The sequence below is a fragment of the Cyprinodon tularosa genome, unplaced genomic scaffold (genome assembly GCF_016077235.1).
Source record: "Cyprinodon tularosa strain WSP-4 unplaced genomic scaffold, ASM1607723v1 ctg267, whole genome shotgun sequence".
Taxonomy (NCBI): Eukaryota; Metazoa; Chordata; class Actinopteri; order Cyprinodontiformes; family Cyprinodontidae; genus Cyprinodon; species Cyprinodon tularosa.
Genome location: NW_024038971.1, coordinates 1,182,721 through 1,200,558, shown reverse-complemented (window position 1 = coordinate 1,200,558; position 17,838 = coordinate 1,182,721). Strand labels below are relative to the sequence as shown.

The 17,838-nt window shown below is 39.3% G+C and overlaps 1 protein-coding gene across 5 annotated transcripts in view; it reads right to left on the bottom strand.

Annotated features, from left to right (window-relative positions):
* tnr (tenascin R (restrictin, janusin)) overlaps window positions 1-17,838 on the bottom strand; it is a 267,509-nt gene that overhangs the window by 26,648 nt on the left and 223,023 nt on the right. For all 5 annotated transcript variants that reach the window (XM_038289296.1, XM_038289300.1, XM_038289299.1 and 2 more), the window contains 2 exons: window positions 11,757-11,887; window positions 7,021-7,153 (listed from right to left, as the gene is read on the bottom strand). In XM_038289296.1, coding sequence (XP_038145224.1) covers window positions 7,021-7,153; window positions 11,757-11,887 — 264 coding nt within the window. The remainder of the gene's footprint in view (window positions 1-7,020; window positions 7,154-11,756; window positions 11,888-17,838) is intronic.

The window sequence follows — 17,838 nt, the reverse complement described above, 5'->3', positions numbered from 1 at the left end:
GAGGAACTATTGTGTCACCCGTCGAGAGCTGCTGGCTGTCGTCCAAGGCCTTCACCACTTTCGGACCTACCTGTATGGGCAGAAGTTTCTCCTGCGCACTGACCATGCTTCCCTCACCTGGCTCCTTAACTTCAAAGAACCTGAAGGGCAGATGGCCAGGTGGTTGGAGGCATTACAGGACTACAACTTTGAGATCTGTCATCGGGCGGGTCGCCTTCATGCCAACGCAGATGCTTTGTCACGGCGTCCCTGTGAGAAGGGTGAATGTCAGCATTGTCAACGCATCGAGAACCGAGAAACAGCGACCCCGAGGGTGGCAGCTTTGCAGACCACCTCTGTGAGTAACAACAATGCTAGCCCTCCAGTCTCCTTGCAAACTATAACAGACGACTGCTTGGCAACAATAGACCCGCAGCAGCTCCAAGATGACCAGAGCCGAGACCCAGTACTCTCCCGAGTCCTGGACTGGGTAGGGGCTGGTCAACGACCTACATGGGCAGCAGTCTCTGCATTAGATCCTGAGACGAAGTCTCTCTACGGCCAGTGGCATAGCCTTACCATTAAGGATGGTCTTCTCTACCGCCATTGGCAAGCCCCCAGGGGAGCCCGTGACATCTTCAAGCTCCTGGTGCCATGCCAGCTTCGCCCCAAGGTCCTCCAACTGGTCCATGGCTCGGTGGGGGCAGGCCACTTTGGGGTTGCTAAGACCTTGCACCGGCTCCGGGCCCGCTTTTACTGGCCAGGGTGTCGGCAGGATGTAGAACTGTATGTTCATCAGTGTGACTCCTGCACTGCCCGGAAGGGTCCAACTCAGTGCTCACATGCCCCCATGCAGCAGTACCAAGTGGGAGCTCCAATGGAGCGTGTGGGGGTCGACATCCTTGGTCCCTTTCCCACCACCGACAAAGGGAACCGCTACGTAATTGTGGTCATGGACTACTTCACAAAGTGGCCTGAGGCATATGCTGTTCCGGACCAGAGTGCTGCCACCACTGCTGAGTGCCTGGTCAATGAGATGTTCTGCCGGTTCGGGGTGCCAGAGGAGTTACACAGTGACCAAGGACGGAACTTTGAGGCTGAAGTGTTCAAAGCAGTTTGCCAACGGTTGGGCATCAAGAAGACTCGCACTACACCATTACACCCACAAAGTGACGGGTTGGTGGAACGCTTCAACCGCACCTTGGCCACCCAGCTTGCTATCCTGACCAGTTGCCAGCAGCGAGACTGGGACCTGCACTTGCCCTTGGTGTTGTGGGCGTATCGAACGGCGGTCCAGGAGTCCACTAAGTGCACCCCCGCGGCTCTTATGTTTGGACATGAGCTCCGCACTCCTGTGGATTTGGTGTTTGGCGCGCCCCCAGAACCAGAGGTTGGGGGAGGGCCAGGCTTGGATTACCTCATCAACTTGAAGGAACGGCTTCGCTTGGTGCATGAACTGACAAGGGAGGCCCTGTCAGCTGCTGGGTCTCGACAGAAGCGGGCTTACGATTCTCGCTGTAAAGGGGAGGACTTTGCACCTGGTGCACAGGTCTGGGTTTACAGCCCAGAACGCAAAAAGGGATTGTCCCCCAAGCTGATGAGTCAATGGATTGGCCCCTGCACTGTGCTTGAGAGACTGTCGGACGTTGTCTACCGAGTACGACTGATCAAGCGAAGTCGGGTGGTGGTGCTCCATAGGGACCGACTAGCACCTTATCAGCCTTTGTCAAAGCCGATGGGAGGGTCAGGGGCTCAGGACCAGTCCCATGTCCTTACTCCACCACCTGGAACTAGCAAAGAAACTGTTAGGCCAGGTCGGCAACGCCGACTTCCCCAACACCTCAGAGACTTTGTTGTGGACACGTGGGTTGCTGGGGACAGCTAACCACCTAGGTGGGGGCTATGTAGTGTGTTGGGGCAGCAGAGGCTAGTTTTCCCAGCATGCACTGGGCAGCATGTTCAGTTTTAGAAGCTGCCAGTTAATGTTATTTCACTCTTTCCAGGTTATTAAGTTACATGTTTATTTGTTACTGTTCTTGTGTCTGTTGTATCATTAGTTGCTGTTATAATTTGAAGTATTCTTTGTCCCACCATGAGTCTGGAAGATATGTCCATTAATGACCTTTCCTGGTTGTACAGAAAGTGGGTGTGTTCAATAAAAGAGGAAGCCTTCCGGAGTCGTGCGGTGTACGGGGCACGGAAGCTACCGCTAAACTGAAGTCATCTCTGGATAGTTATTGCTATAGCAACCCATTAATGCTACAGTATTATGCATGTATGCGATCCATTTTCAAAAACAGGCTCTTACCACAATGATCACTCTGTATTGTTGAATATAGTTAGTAAATGTTTTTATGATATGCAATCCTCGTCTTGGCGATTCCATGGTAAAGTTGAAACATAGACTGTAACAGATTATAGGTACAGACTACAGCATAGGCATTGGTCTAGGTTTTAAGTCAAACATGAATTTAAATAAAGTCGGAGCGAACTGGAGTCTTTGAATTGAAAACCGCTCATTAACCACTACATCACTACCATGCAGAAAACTGTTGGATGGATAGGCTATTTTTCATTGAATTTAAACTTCCCTGTGCAGTCCATACACAGAGTTCCTACAGATCCTTAAAAAGTCTTAAAAGCCATTGAATTCTTCAATATAAATTCAAGGCCTTAATTGCTATTAAAATGTCTTAAATCAGTCTTTCTTAGGTCTTACAATTGTTTGCACATCATAAATAGGATTTTATTTTTGTGATCCATGTCAAACATTAAAATAATTGACAATATTTTTCATACATTTACCGAACCCCTCGCTGTAACCATTATTGGTTCCGTCCCGATAGCGAAACCAAAAAAAGCGATGTTGTGGCCAGAACTATGGATGATGTGCCACTAACACCAAGGGAGACAGTGATTCGCCTACATGTTATGAATGCTGGCGTACCATAACAAATAAATTATGAACAGTTTAGTTTGTGCCTTGAACTCATTTGCCCAAAGGAAGACGTTACTTGGATATAACCTACAGTAACGGAATATCTTAAGAACAGCTCCAAATGACACAAAACTCATATGGGTGAGTAGAACACGATGTAATAACCTTAAAACCAATCGACCAATGTAAAAAAAAAAAAAAAAAAAAGGCGTTCACCTTTAAACTCTACGAAAAATAGGCTATCCATCCAACAGTTTTTTGCATGGTAGTGATGGGTTAATGGGGTAATCTTGAAGCATTTCACATATTGCCAAACTGTATTGATGCTGTGTTGATACTGTCTCACAGAACAGTGACATCTGCTGGACATTTAAAGACACTACAGGCAGCTTATTTGATCGACGAATTGATTGGATGACCTAGTAGAATGATATAATTAAAGTTATTGTAGGTTATATTGTATTATTTCATATCTATATTTAAATTAAAAATATCCTTGATATTTTTAGATGCAGCCAATAAATATTGTAAATGCTTGTAGACTAGGATTTTAAATCCTAATTTTAAAACAATAAGTACGGTAAAAACAGTAAATAAACTAAGAGTCAATTTGAAATGAACTATAATTCAGATAAGTTGAGTGATAACGGAGAAGAAAAGTATGATACAGCGAGAAAATTAAAAGAAAAACGTATAAGCTGAAACGTTCCTATTCCTTTTAGGCTCCTCCAAAATTCTTGATCATTTTAATGATAAACCGCAAAAGATGAGACGTTTTTTTTAGCAAATGCATCATGTTGACAGATACGTTTTTAAACCAAGTTTGGTGAGTCAGTCAGTTAGAAACAGCTCCTGTATCGGTCACATGACTTTCTTGCAACAACACGCGCACCATTACAGTGTTTTGCTCTATGGGCTCCACGCATGCACCGACACATGGGGGTTAGTGGATCCATCACTACTGCATGGCTAAAACCACTGCCAGGGAATGTAGATGAAGCACCATGGGAATCAAGGCAGTGGAGACACATATGCGAAGCATGAAACTCAAAGCAGGTATTTCTGCATTCTGTTCCACCCTTGTCTCTGCAATGCCTCCACAGCATCTCCCAATTCAACAACAGCACCAGTAGAACCAAATCTCTGCATAATGTTTGGTGGTACGCCGACAATGAAAGTAGAGCGATTGAGAAGGGAACAAAAAAAGTTAGTGAATTCAGTTCAGTAGTTTTTACAAATAGTTTTGCACCGATACCAGTATCGGGCGGGGCCCCAATCCAGCACTAAAATGATGGTATCGATATCGGCGAGTACCAAGAAATAGGGCATCGATACCATTTTGAGAGCAAAAAGTTTATTCAACTATTATCACCCATTCCAGGTAGGCAATAAAAAGTTCTACTGGATTCACTTTGTATTAGTCTTTTTCCTGCTTCACAAAGGTAGGCAGCAGCTGGACAAAGACATGATGGCAATTATTTTTCATCCAAGTAGTATGCAGTTCTTCATATATACACACACACACATCAATTTCAAACAGATGGTATCTGTATCGGCCAATACTGCACAGCCAGGTATCGGGTATCGGGGGCCAAAAAATGGCATTGGCGCAACACTGGTTACAAATATATCTGTTATTTGTGTGTTTTTAGCTTTCTTCCTACATGGAAAGCTTTTCACAATTTGAAACATATCTACTGGGCCTGAAAGTAATGGTTTATGTTAAAATAAACATTTGGGGTAAACTTGTCGCTAATAATGAAATTTTAAAAAGTCGAATCGCTCCAATCATAAATATGTGACGCACATTTCAGGCCTACAATTTATCCCTCCAAAAGACAGAGCAAAATAGAGGCTATATTTTCTTCACCAAAAAAAAAAAAAAGAAAAATTAAAATTGAACTATTCCATTTTTTTCAATGCTGAGTGTTTTTTTCCTCAATAAACTAAATACATTAAAGGTGACAACAAAAGTACACTTTTATTGCTTCCAATGGTCATAGGACGGGAAATCTACTTTTAAATAATGGTACTTTATAATACAGTCATCAATGGAGGTACAGTGTGAGCACCTCTACACAAGGATATTTTTTTGTTTTATTGCTTTTTAAAATCCAAACTTGTCTTAACATCCCAAGAATGAAATGTAAAATTAAATATCTTCGTAAAGCAACTGTTGTAGGTTTTTTTTTTCTTCCAATTTGTTTACATCAATTCAATAAAAAAATGGAATAATAATAATAAGGAATACTTTGCAAAACAAAAGCAGAAAATTATTCTTTATTGATAAAGTACAATAAAAATAATCCATGATTCATTTTAACACAGCTGCCAACCTCGCACAATGCCATAAGTCTGTTAACCAGAACCTCTTCTTGCTCTTAGCAGTAATGATTTATGGATTATTTTATAAATGGATTTATTCTGTTAAAAATAAGATTATCGGCACCTCTCTAAGTATAATTGTTTCATCTTTAAAAGGTGAAGCAGCATCTGAGGTAACAATAGAACCTGAACTGTTTCTGGACTGTTTTGATCCAGTTAAGCTTTCACTGCATAATTATTAGCTTCAACAAAGCCTTCAATTTGGAAATTAGATTCCGTTCCAACCAAGTAAGAAATCTGATTATTTCTGATGTTCCTAACCTTACTCTTAACCTACAGGTTACTTATTGCTCCTAGAATTTCTAAAAGTAGAATAGGTAACAGGTTCCTCTCCTGTGGAACCTGCTACCCCTTTCATTCACGAGGTAGACACCCTGTCTATTTTTAAAGCTGGGCTTAAAAAATCTCTTAGGTGATAATGTCACTTATTACATAAATAAATGTTAAAACACATAAGACACATTACATTAGGAAAACCTCCTCACTGTCTGGCTGCTGTCAGTCAAAAGTCCTTTTGCCAATTAGCATCAAGCAGGCAGCTTCATGACCATCCCCTGCTGTATAGACCCCTTACATATTTACCCTAACTGGAAGTGACGTATTTTATCCAATCAGGGCTCTACTTTCTCGCTGCTTATCTCAATAGCCTTAGGCTCAAACCTCAACAGGGATTTGTCATGAAATCAGGTGTATTTTAGTGCATATTTAATCTAGTATAATGGCTACATTTATGAAGTTTGACAATGCATATTTCACCAATGATTTTATGAAATTTACAGGTGAGGTTTAGCACCCATAGTATTCAATGAAAAATTGCTACTGCTGGAGAGAAATATTAGCTATTTGGGCTGAGCTTTCCCTGTGACCAACTGCCCTTTGGCATTAAAACTGACTCAGACCTTGTCTGCATAACTGTTTCTTTCCTAGACAGAGGCAATTGTAGAGCTAGTTTACCGTTACATATTCTAACATAGTAATAATTTATGGATTAGTGTTTCTATGTTCCTCTAGTATGTCTGCTTCTCTCTCTTTGAACCCTGACTATGCCTCAGCAAAACGCTAAACACACTTAACCTTGGTTCTTCTTGAAGTTTCTTTTTGTTAAAGGGAGTTTTTCCTCTTCAATGTCACTGCATGCTTGCTCAGTGGGAGGAACTACTGTGGAGTCATTGATGCAAAATCAGCCAGTATCTATTGTCCCACATGTTCATCCAGCAGTAGTGTGTCCTACAAGTTAATGACCCAATGCATTCAGCTGGTTTTCCTTATAAGAAAAACTCATTATCAATCTGACTGTATGGCATGGTTGAATTGTCTCTGTAAAGTGCCTTGAGATGATGTGTTGTGAACTGCCGCTATATAACTGCATCAAACTGGATTGAATTCACTATGGCCATTTTCAAAATTATAGGCTTGTAATGTAATACTTATTTACCATGGCTGTATACATTGCACATTTGTGAAAGGCCTATAAGCAGTCGAAAATGATATTCACTTTTGCCCAGTCAGAATAATTCTTTGCAATTTCAGCTCTATACACCCACTCTACAAGCAGCATTGTAAAGGTAATGATCAGAAGATGAAAATCTGTTTCTTTTTTTGAGGACTGATTATCGGGTACCTCTGCTCTCTTACTTCAAATACATTTAGTTAAGAATATCTTTTACTTCCCCTACACAGGTACAAAGAAAGCAGACATAATGAAGTAAATCCTGTACCTGTAGTAAAGGTGGTGGAGACCACTGCACTGGTATCAAGGCCTCTAGCAGCTTGGAGCTTAACTGTGTACTCTGTGCTCTCCGCCAATCCCTCCAGTCGAATCCATGTGTCCTCTGCATCAAGAATCAGCTCCTAGTGCACACAAAGGACCAAAATTATTAACAAACAGAAGTTTATATTTTCTTACAACCTTAATCACAAGAGTGTTACCAACTAAAAACCTTAGGAGAGAACACATTGTTTTTAAGCTTTGAAAAAGATAAAACACTAAACCCAGATTGGCAAATTTCAAAAGACTATTAAGCAATTCTTGGAATAAAAATTAAAGATAGCATAAGAAATGTGTCAGAGGAAATCAGATAGATCTACACTTTCACAAAGTTGAATGTGTTGAGAAAAAGAAAAGGTCAAAGGGAAAAAACCGCAAAGAAAAGCTGCCATATATTGCATATGAAGAAAGATGAAGGTTTCCAAGACTCAAATAATATATAATTTTAGTGGCGAAGTCAAAGGACTACAATGAAGCAGTTTTCATAGAACTAGGAGTTTAAAAGAAGTTAGAGGAGTAAACTTTGTGAAATAAATAGCGAGGCCCTTTAGAGGAATAAAAAGTTGTTTATGTCAGTATTAGTATGTTTTAGTGAGTGTACAACAACGTTGCCTGGATGAACATTAAATATAAAAGAGGATAATGAAACATTTAGTCGGATTGGAAAAGCAAGTCACATGTTCCAATGCAATGTGTTAATGTGAATTATGCATTGAAACAGCCGGTTAAATGGTGTCTCTCTGTCTCTGAGGAGCTGACATTCATCCATCGGAGGGTTTTCAGGGTCAAGATATTTATTGCATTTGAAGAGCCCTGTCTTATCAAGGCTAATGTGTACCTCTGTACACTTTCATATCAATTGTGTATGTGCGGTTGAGTGGTAGAATGTGGCTGGATGTGTAATTGTTCTTGTCTTAGATATTATTATATGTAACAAACTGTTATACATAAACATATAAAGAAAATCTGTAAATATCAGTTAATATTGCAATTTAGTTGTGTAAATTAGAAAATGCTGTTATCTAAGCATGAGAGAATGTGCTGAAAGGTGGAACCTGTTTTAGCAATAAACAGAGATTACAGAAGAAATATATTATAAAACAGAATTTCATACAAGGTGGATTTTCCAGATAACTGTATTTCATTTCTTCTTCAGTTGGTTGGTTTCTGACAAACAAACTAAACACTACAGAAAGCACATTATAATTGGCATGCATAAATAGAAGGAAATTGTGGAGAAAATAGAAGAAATTCTTATTTTACCTCAGTCTCTGAGGATGGGAATCTGTGCGCTCAGTGAGCTCAGGCTCACTTGACTATAAAGAAATTACAGCACACACTGACTCCTTAGAAACCACATACACACCTCTATATTTATCAGCTCTCCTGGTGTAGAAGTATAAAAAAGTCTTAAAATGAATTTCATTTTAACAGAAAAAGAAGTACAACATTTAATTTAAGTAAATTTATTCATGTGGGGAAAGAATTATGCTGTGAAACAGTGTTTTTTAGATATACATTGATGTCAGAATCACCTCTGGTGATACTATACAACCTCTTTTTCGCAGAAGTTTGGCATTTACTGCAGTCTGCTATATTGTTTCAAAATGTAAGGGGATACAAAGAGGGAACTTTGGCTATTTTTTTTAAACAATCCTCTTGATTGTTCAGAGTTGTGGTGATATATTGTGTTCTCTTTATCTTTGTTTCTCTGCTGGTTTTCTATGTTGTAGGCCTGGAGACTGAAGTTTAATTTATATGGTTCCATCTGAAGTCAAACTCTGTTTAATGGTGTGCACTTTTTGTCATTCGTACCTACTAGGTATATGTGTAGCACAGATCTTTGCAAACACCATAATAATCTCAGTTTCGCACTATATACAGCGCATATATATATATATATATATATATATATATATATATATATATATATATATATATATATATATATATATATATATATATATATATATATATATATATACTCGTACTCGTCGTCTCCCGCTTTATCTGGAACCAGATTGCGGGGGCAGCAGACTAAGCAGATACTCCCAGACTTCCCTCTCCACTGACACCTCCTCCAGCTCTGTTGGGGGAAGCCCTAGGCGTTCCCAGGCCAGCCGAGAGACATAGTCTCTCCAGCGTGTCTTGGGTCGTCCCCTGGGCCTCCTCCCGGTGGGACGTGCCTGGAACACCTCCCGAGGGAGGCGTCCAGGGGGCATCCGAAGAAGATGTCCGAGCCACCTCAACTGACTCCTCTCGATGTGGAGGAGAACCGGCTCTACACTGAGCCTCTCCCGAATGACCGAGCTCCTCACCCTATCTCTAAGGGAGAGCCCAGCCACCCTGCGGGGAAAGCTCATTTCAGCCGCTTGTATCCGGGATCTCGTTCTTTCGGTCATGATCCAAATTTCATGACCATAGGTGAGGGTAGGAACGTAGACCGACCGGTAAATTGAGAGCTTTGCCTTTTCGCTCAGCTCTCTCTTCACCACGACAGACCGGTGCAGCGTCCGCATTGTAGCAGCAGCCGCACCGATCCGTCTATCGATCTCCCGCTCCATTCTTCCCTCACTCGTGAACAGGACCCCAAGATACTTGAACTCCTCCACTTGAGGCAGGGACTCTCCTCCAACCTGAAGGGGACAAGCCACCTTTTTCCGGTCGAGGGCCATGGCCTCGGACTTGGAGGAGCTGATTCTCATCCCAACCGCTTCACACTCGGCTGCGAACCGCCCCAGCGAACGCTGTAGGTCTTGGCAGGAGGGAGCCAGCAGTACGACGTCATCCGCAAAAAGCAGGGACAAGATCCGCTGTTCCCCAAACCAGACCCCCTCCCCTGGTCTACGCCTAGAAATCCTGTCCATAAAAGTTATGAACAGGACCGGTGACAGAGGGCAGCCCTGTCGGAGTCCAACATGCACTGGGAACAGGTCCGACTTAGTGCCGGCAATGCGAACCAGACTCCTGCTCCGCTTGTACAGAGAACGGATGGCCCCTAATAAAGGGCCCCCGACTCCATACTCCTGGAGCATATATAAATATACATATATAAAACTGTTTTCTCACCCCTCGTGGGGTGGTATGTGTCATCCTCAAGCTCGGGTCCTCTACCAGAGGCCTGGGAGTTTGAGGGTTCTGCGCAGTATCTTAGCTGTTCCTAGGACTGCGCTCTTCTGGACAGAGACCTCTGATGTTTTACCTGGAATCTGCTGTAGACACTCTCCCAGTTTGGGGGTCACAGCCCCCAGTGCTCCAATTACCACTGGCACCACTGCTGCTCTCACTTTCCACATCTTTTCTAGCTCCTCCTTCAGTCCTTGGTATTTCTCAAGCTTCTCGTGTTCTTTCTTCTTGATGTTGCTGTCGCTTGGGATTGCCACATCTATCACTACTGCCTTCTTCTGCTGCTTGTCCATCAACACGATCTCTGGTTGGTTAGCCATCACCTGTTTGTCAGTCTGGATCTTGAAGTCCCATAGGATCTTAGCTCGGTCATTCTCAACTACCTTAGGAGGTGTCTTCCATTTTGACCTTGGGACTTCCAGCCCATACTCATGGCAGATGTTCCTGTACACTATGACAGCTACCTGGTTGTGGCGTTCCATGTATGCACTTCCTGCCTGCATTTTAGACCCTGCTGTTATGTGCTGTATTGTTTCAGAGGCATCTTTGCACAGTCTGCATCGGGGGTCCTGCCTGGTGTGGTAGACCCTGGCCTCTATTGATAGAGGCCTCTATTGATATATATATATATATATATATATATATATATATATATATATATATATATATATATATATATATATATATATATATATATATATTATTTGAAGAGATCAAGCCAAAGCAGTAATTTATAGATCCCAAAAGGGTGCAACGTAAGCTTTCCAATGTCAAATTTGTGGAAGTATATATATAAAAAAAAAAAAATATTGAGGAAGATATGACAGTGTGCTATTGAGAGAGAGAAAGAGAGAAAGAAAGAGGTTTTTTTTTCCACTGGGCTAGAGGATATTTATTTATTCACACAACAGTCATTTCAGTGTGCATTTGCAAGATGAAAAAAGAGGATAGGGGAACACTTTTTTGTCTTATAATCCCCAATCAAGTCCACTCTTACAGTATAAAGTGACATGGTTAAGGGATGTTTTAAAAAGAGGTAGAAAAAATGTGGATCGTTGCTACATCAGATCTCTGTGTTTATTAAAGCAAAAAGCTCTTAGTAATGGACTTCATTACAATCACTCAGTCACATCAAATCCCTTAATCAAATTTAACAATATCTCTACTGAGGCATATTAGAGTGATACTACTACCCGAAAGCCATTTTCTCATGTGGCTCCCTTTGGTGTGAAAAACAATCTGTCAATGTCAGTGAAGAGCCCACATCCAGTTTGAGTGAAAAATAAATATATTTGTCTAGTCTATAATTGAAGAGCTGCCTATCGGATTTTTTACCTCAAATTTTTCAATGTGTAGAAATAATCAGAATAAACCCAGTTCTTGGATGCCATTTACTTTTTTCTTTACTTTCTATTTTAAAAAATGCATTAATCTTTAGATTTATTCTACTATGTATTACAAATACTGAACTTTGACAGTAATTTTGACCTTAGATATTTTTAGATATATTATTATTTTATGTTTGTTAAACTTTAAGTGAAACCGGAGGACATAACTTACTTTACGGTTGCCATCAGGAGTTTTGTAAGTCAGCATGTAGTTATCAATTTCTGCTACTGGAGGCTGCCAGGAAATAAGAGCGCTGCGGTGGTTCACTTCACTGGCTGTCAGGTTCACAGGTGCATCCATGGCTGCCAAAGAAAAAGAAACAACTTAACATACATTAAATATAGTTAATAAAATAAAAGTTTTATTAGCCCTTTCCATAAGGATACAATATTACTTTTTTAACAATGTAGCTGTTTTTGAAAATCTTGAGAAGCATACCGGTAATTCAGAAATACTCATTTGTAAAATTATCTCCTAAAAAGGGTAATTATTTCTATGTTTTAAATAGAACGCCTTTACATTTTATCGTTTTTTTTTTTTAAAGCAAAAGGTGTAATGCTTAATGTTGAAACAAAAAAAAAAACATGCTGAAGATGAATTCATCTAATTTTAGTTTTAGTTTTCTAAAAGAGGCAAAAATCCCATAGCAGAGAAATTTGAAAAGATCAGGCCAAAGCAGTAATTTATAGATCCCTAAAGGATGCAGCGTGAGGTTTTCAATGTCAAATTTATGTAAGTATAAAAAACATATTGAGGAAGATAGGACTATTCCATTGTTGGCACTCTCTGCAGTAGGGTACTTAAAGGAGATAACAGCCTTCGAAGTTTTATTACATTCCTCCTGGAGGGAAGCTGGACAGTAGCAAAAGCTGTTAATTTGAAAACTTTATTTTTCTGCATCACCTCCACCCAACAATGTTTGTCAACAGAAGCTCCAATGCAACTGATGGCACTGTCATTGAAAGCACAGTACTCTTCTTCTACCAGTATACTTTTGTTCAGCGAGATCGGGATGGACGACTCAGCAAGTGCTTGTGGTTAAATCTAGGGAGTGCTTTGCTGCACAAAGGATGAACGCAGTGGGGAAAAATGCATGACTAAATGAATTAGAGAAGAAAGGGTTGGACTAAACACTCAAATATTTCAAAATCTGTAAAAATGCTCTTATTTAGAATAAAATGGGAACTTTATTGTGCTTTATTATGTGACAAAAATGTGTATGTACATGTTGTTAGGGTTATTCTGATTCATGATGTTTGAGTCTGTTAAACCCTAATAATGCCTGTCTGTTGCATGTCACAACAATTTTTTTTTTTCCAAATAGTTTATTTACAGGTGCTGGTCATAAAATTAGAATATCATGAAAAAGTAGATTGATTTCAGTAATTCCATTTAAAAAGTGAAACTTGTATATTATATTCATACATTACATACAAACTCATATATTTCAGATGTTTATTTTGTTTAATTTTGATGATTACAAATGACAACAAATGAAAATCTCAAATTCATCATATCAGAAAATTAGAATATTGTGAAAAGGTTCAAAATTGATGGCCCCTGGTGCCACACTCTAATCAGCTAATTAACTCAAACCACCTGCAAAAGCCTTTAAATGGTCTTTCAGTCTAGTTCTATAGGCTACACAATCATGGGGAAGACTGCTGACTTGACAGTTGTCCAAAAGACGACCATCGACACCTTGCACAAGGAGGGCAAGACACAAAAGGTCATCGCTAAAGAGGCTGGCTGTTCACAGAGCTCAGTGTCCAAGCACATTAATAGAGAGGCGAAGGGAAGGAAAAGATGTGGTCGAAAAAAGTGTACAAGCAAGAGAGATAACCGCACCCTGGAGAGGATTGTGAAACAAAACCCATTCAAAAATGTGGGGGAGATTCACAAAGAGTGGACTGCAGCTGGAGTGAGTGCTTCAAGAACCACCACACACAGACGTATGAAAGACATGGGTTTCTGCTGTCGCATTCCTTGTGTCAAGCCACTCTTGAACCACAGACAGCGTCAGAAGCGTCTTGCCTGGGCTAAAGAGAAACAGGACTGGACTGCTGGTGAGTGGTCCAAAGTCATGTTCTCTGATGAAAGTAAATTTTGCATTTCCTTTGGAAATCAAGGTCCCAGAGTCTGGAGGAAAAGAAGAGAGGCACTTCATCCACGTTGCTTGAAGTCCAGTGTAAAGTTTCCACAGTCAGTGATGGTTTGGGGTACCATGTCATCTGCTGGTGTTGGTCCATTGTGTTTTCTGAGGTCCAGGGTCAACGCAGCCACATACCAGGAAGTTTTAGAGCACTTCATGCTTCCTGCAGCTGACCAACTTTTTGGAGATGCAGATTTCATTTTCCAACAGGACTTGGCACCTGCACACAGTGCCAAAGCTACCAGTACCTGGTTGAAGGACCATGGTATCCCTGTTCTTAATTGGCCAGCAAACTCTCCTGACCTTAACCCCATAGAAAATCTATGGGGTATTGTGAAGAAGAAGATGCAATACACCAGACCCAACAATTCAGAAGAGCTAAAAGCCACTATTAGAGCAACCTGGGCTATCATAACACCTGAGCAGTGCCACAGACTGATCGACTCCATGCCACGCCGCATTGCTGCAGTAATACAGGCCAAAGGAGGCCCAACTAAATACTGAGTGCTGTACATGCTCATACTTTTCATGTTCATACTTTTCAGTTGGCCAACATTTCTATAAATCCTTTGTTTTTATTGGTCTTCAGTAATATTCTAATTTTCTGATATGATGAATTTGAGATTTTCATTTGTTGTCATTTGTAATCATCAAAATTAAACAAAATAAACATCTGAAATATATGAGTTTGTATGTAATGTATGAATATAATATACAAGTTTCACTTTTTAAATGGAATTACTGAAATCAATCTACTTTTTCATGATATTCTAATTTTATGACCAGCACCTGTAATCAGGACAGATCCTCTGTCACTCAAAAAAAATGTGAGCCCGGTTGGTAAGCGCTGCCTTCTGTAACCCTGAGAAACTTCTCCAGATTAATTAAGATGACAGTTTCTGTCAAAATATGTCATCCTGTCTTATTGTTAAGACATAAACATAATGAAGTGTTATTTAAAGAGTTTGTTCAGAGTGATCTCTTCTAAGGAAAACAACTGGAGAGAGAAAGCTTCAAGGTGTAAACACAGAAGTTTCCACTGCAAAATGGTGTTTCCTGCCCTGACCTGAATAAGTTGTATCACTCAAGGAAAGCCACTGATGGACCTACCAAACAGCTGCGGCTGCACAGAGGTGAGGAGATTTCTCTTTAGATATCTTCAGTGCTTTTTTAGGGGTTGTTTTCAAGATTCAGCACGGTTTGGGTTCCCAGAAGGTATGCCAAAAAATATTGTGTTTTTTAGCACTTAATCTACATGTTGTCCCAACTTGAGCATGAAAAAACTCAAACATTAAGCTCTCTGTTATTTAGATTTAATCCTGTAGTGAGAGAAATTAATTCCTTTATAGCTCTTGAAGATACTCAAACATATTCTTCCAGCTGCCTTTTTATTTCCTGTTGCTTGTGTAAAATATCGTAAGTTTATTTCACCTCATTACTTGAAGTTATAATGTATTCAGTGTCAAGTAGAAGGTGGTGACTTAATGTACTTAATGAAAATACTCTTTAAGGTTAATATTGGATAATGATTTTAATGTTTTTTTTTACAAGTCTTCAGCATCGTTAATCTAATATGTGTTGTTTTAAACAAAAAGCAAAATGTTGTAGCCAGTAAAAAAGTTGATTATAACAGGGTTGGATGAATGATAACAGTAAGTCGAGTTAGAATTGACTTTAATTCTTTAAACAAACAAGAGAAAAAGAAAAAAATATATACTAGACATGTAACATTTTAGAATTGGGTTCAAATAAAACCAGAGATTAAACAGATCTTTTGGATTAATTTGAATGTCATGGGATTGAATCAGGGCTGGACTAATAAATTTCGACATACATCATACCCCCCAGTCCTGTTATCCTATAGTAGCAGTCATTCAAAATTTCCCCACTTTCCTTGATGGGCCCTTTGCTTGTCCCCTCCTTTTTGATAAATCAATATTTGTACAAAAATATTCCTTCTGTCGTGATTTGTGGACATTAAGATCTAAACAGAAGCATCATCTCCTGTTCACACCCTGTGGTTCAGTGAAAGGGTGGAGTCAGAGTGAAAAAATATGGCTGCCCAGGGGAAGGAGGGGGTCACTCTAGTGGTAGGGGCTGCCATTCGGATGGCATTTCCCTGGGAAGGGCCTATTTGAATGGCTGCCACCTATAAGGCTGTTTGTTCTATGTACCTCCAGAAAAATCTAAAGAAATTTGGACAGATAAGAACAGAAGTAAAACATGATTATTGAAGAATGATCACATGTTTATTTGTCAGAATGTGACTGAATGGTATTTTTAACAAACAAAATGTGCTGTGCTCCTCCCATCATTAATCCATCTGATCTAGGGGCTTTTTAAAACTCTTTACCTTATACAGGGTTTATACAGGAATAAGTAACTCTAATTTAATGCTCTTTCAATGCTCTTAAAAATAATATATATATATATATATATATATATATATATATATATATATATATATATATATATATATATATATATATATATATATATATATATATATATTTTTTTTTTTTTTTTTTTTTTTTTTTTTTTTTTTTTTTTCTACCGTCAACACGCTGCAGCCATGTCCCAAATTCCTCGTTTTTCAGCCACTTTTGTTGAAATTAGCATTTTCCCATTCTCTAGCTTTTTCTCCACCTCGAGCTTCTTTTCAAAACATACGGCTTTATGATCAACCGGAAGCACTTCTGCGCAAACACGCAGATATCTTTATGTTTTCATAAACGTCTTTTTTTTTTTTTTTCAAATAATGCATTTTAAATGCCACTATAATCACATTTAATGAATGTTAATTAATTTAAGCTAAAATTAAATTAAATGGTCAATCTTAAAGAATTTGATATTTTAAGAAATTCTAAGTTTTAATTTTGCCATGATCATCTACTATTTGCATCTCTAAACACATTTTTATTAGCTTCATTAAGGGGAAAATGATTTTAAACTCAAAAGTTGGGGACCCCTAGGTTAGGATTACATTGTGTTTATGTGCACAGCACAGCTTTTAAATGTCTCAATTTGTTTCACCCAATGTGTGTGTGATAGTTGGACGTATGACAGTAAATGTTTGCTAATAAAAATGTTGATGCAGATAAACCCTTAAGATTTTTGAAGTTATTACTTATAGATTATGTTGGAAGCACAGGACTGAAAAAGGGTAAATAAAAGAGGAAATTAAAGATTATAAAAGAAAGAAAGATTAATCTTTCCTTATAAATATGTTGTTGGAGAGTGATAGACAAACTTTAGCACATACTGCAGGATGTTGTTATCTAAAACCTATCGCACCAAAACGCCTTTTGTTTTCCCTTTCTCACTTAATCTGTATACAGTTTTCACAGATGCCTTTTATTTTAGTCGAGGGAAAATTACTTTGCATCCAAATGGAAGTTATCAGCTCTGGTTCACTCTTTTAATTAGAAAGCTGTCATTGATTGCACTAGTTGTTTGTGTACCCACCTCAGTTCTTAATTCACCAACAAGCGTGGCGTCGATGGTGTAAACTCACTTTGTATTTATACTGTGTAATGAGGCCTACCGGTTTGATTTCGGGTCAGTTGTTAAACTAAATTTGAATTGGTTAGTTCCTTCAGAAGAGGTAAATAGCCATAAAATCCACCTTAGCTGCTTTACAAAGGGAAAAAGATGATAACAGCAAAGATCTAATGCTATGTTGTTTACTGAAGGCATAGGCAGCAATGTTTAATATTTTAATGTCTTAATTTTTCACAGCTGCATTTTTTTTTCAGAGCAGACAAATTTTATCATTTCATTTGTGTTAACCCACAACCCAACCCCACCGCCTCCTCACACTGTGCACTTTTTGGTGACTTGCTGATGATGTACCCTAGAGTCATGATGTAACTCCAGGAAACAAATTTTCTGGGTAGTAGGTCATTATATTTTATTTTTTCTTCACTAAAGTGCAGTTACAGCATGTCAGTGCAACTGCCGCTGTGCTGGTGGATCTCATGTCAACTCAATAATAGTGATGTAAAAAGGGGAAATTGATGGGAGGCTGCTTTTTAATGTGGTTTAAGTACCAACAAAGGTCCTATAATCCTATCTTGTTCAAAAATGTAAAGTGACAAAAAT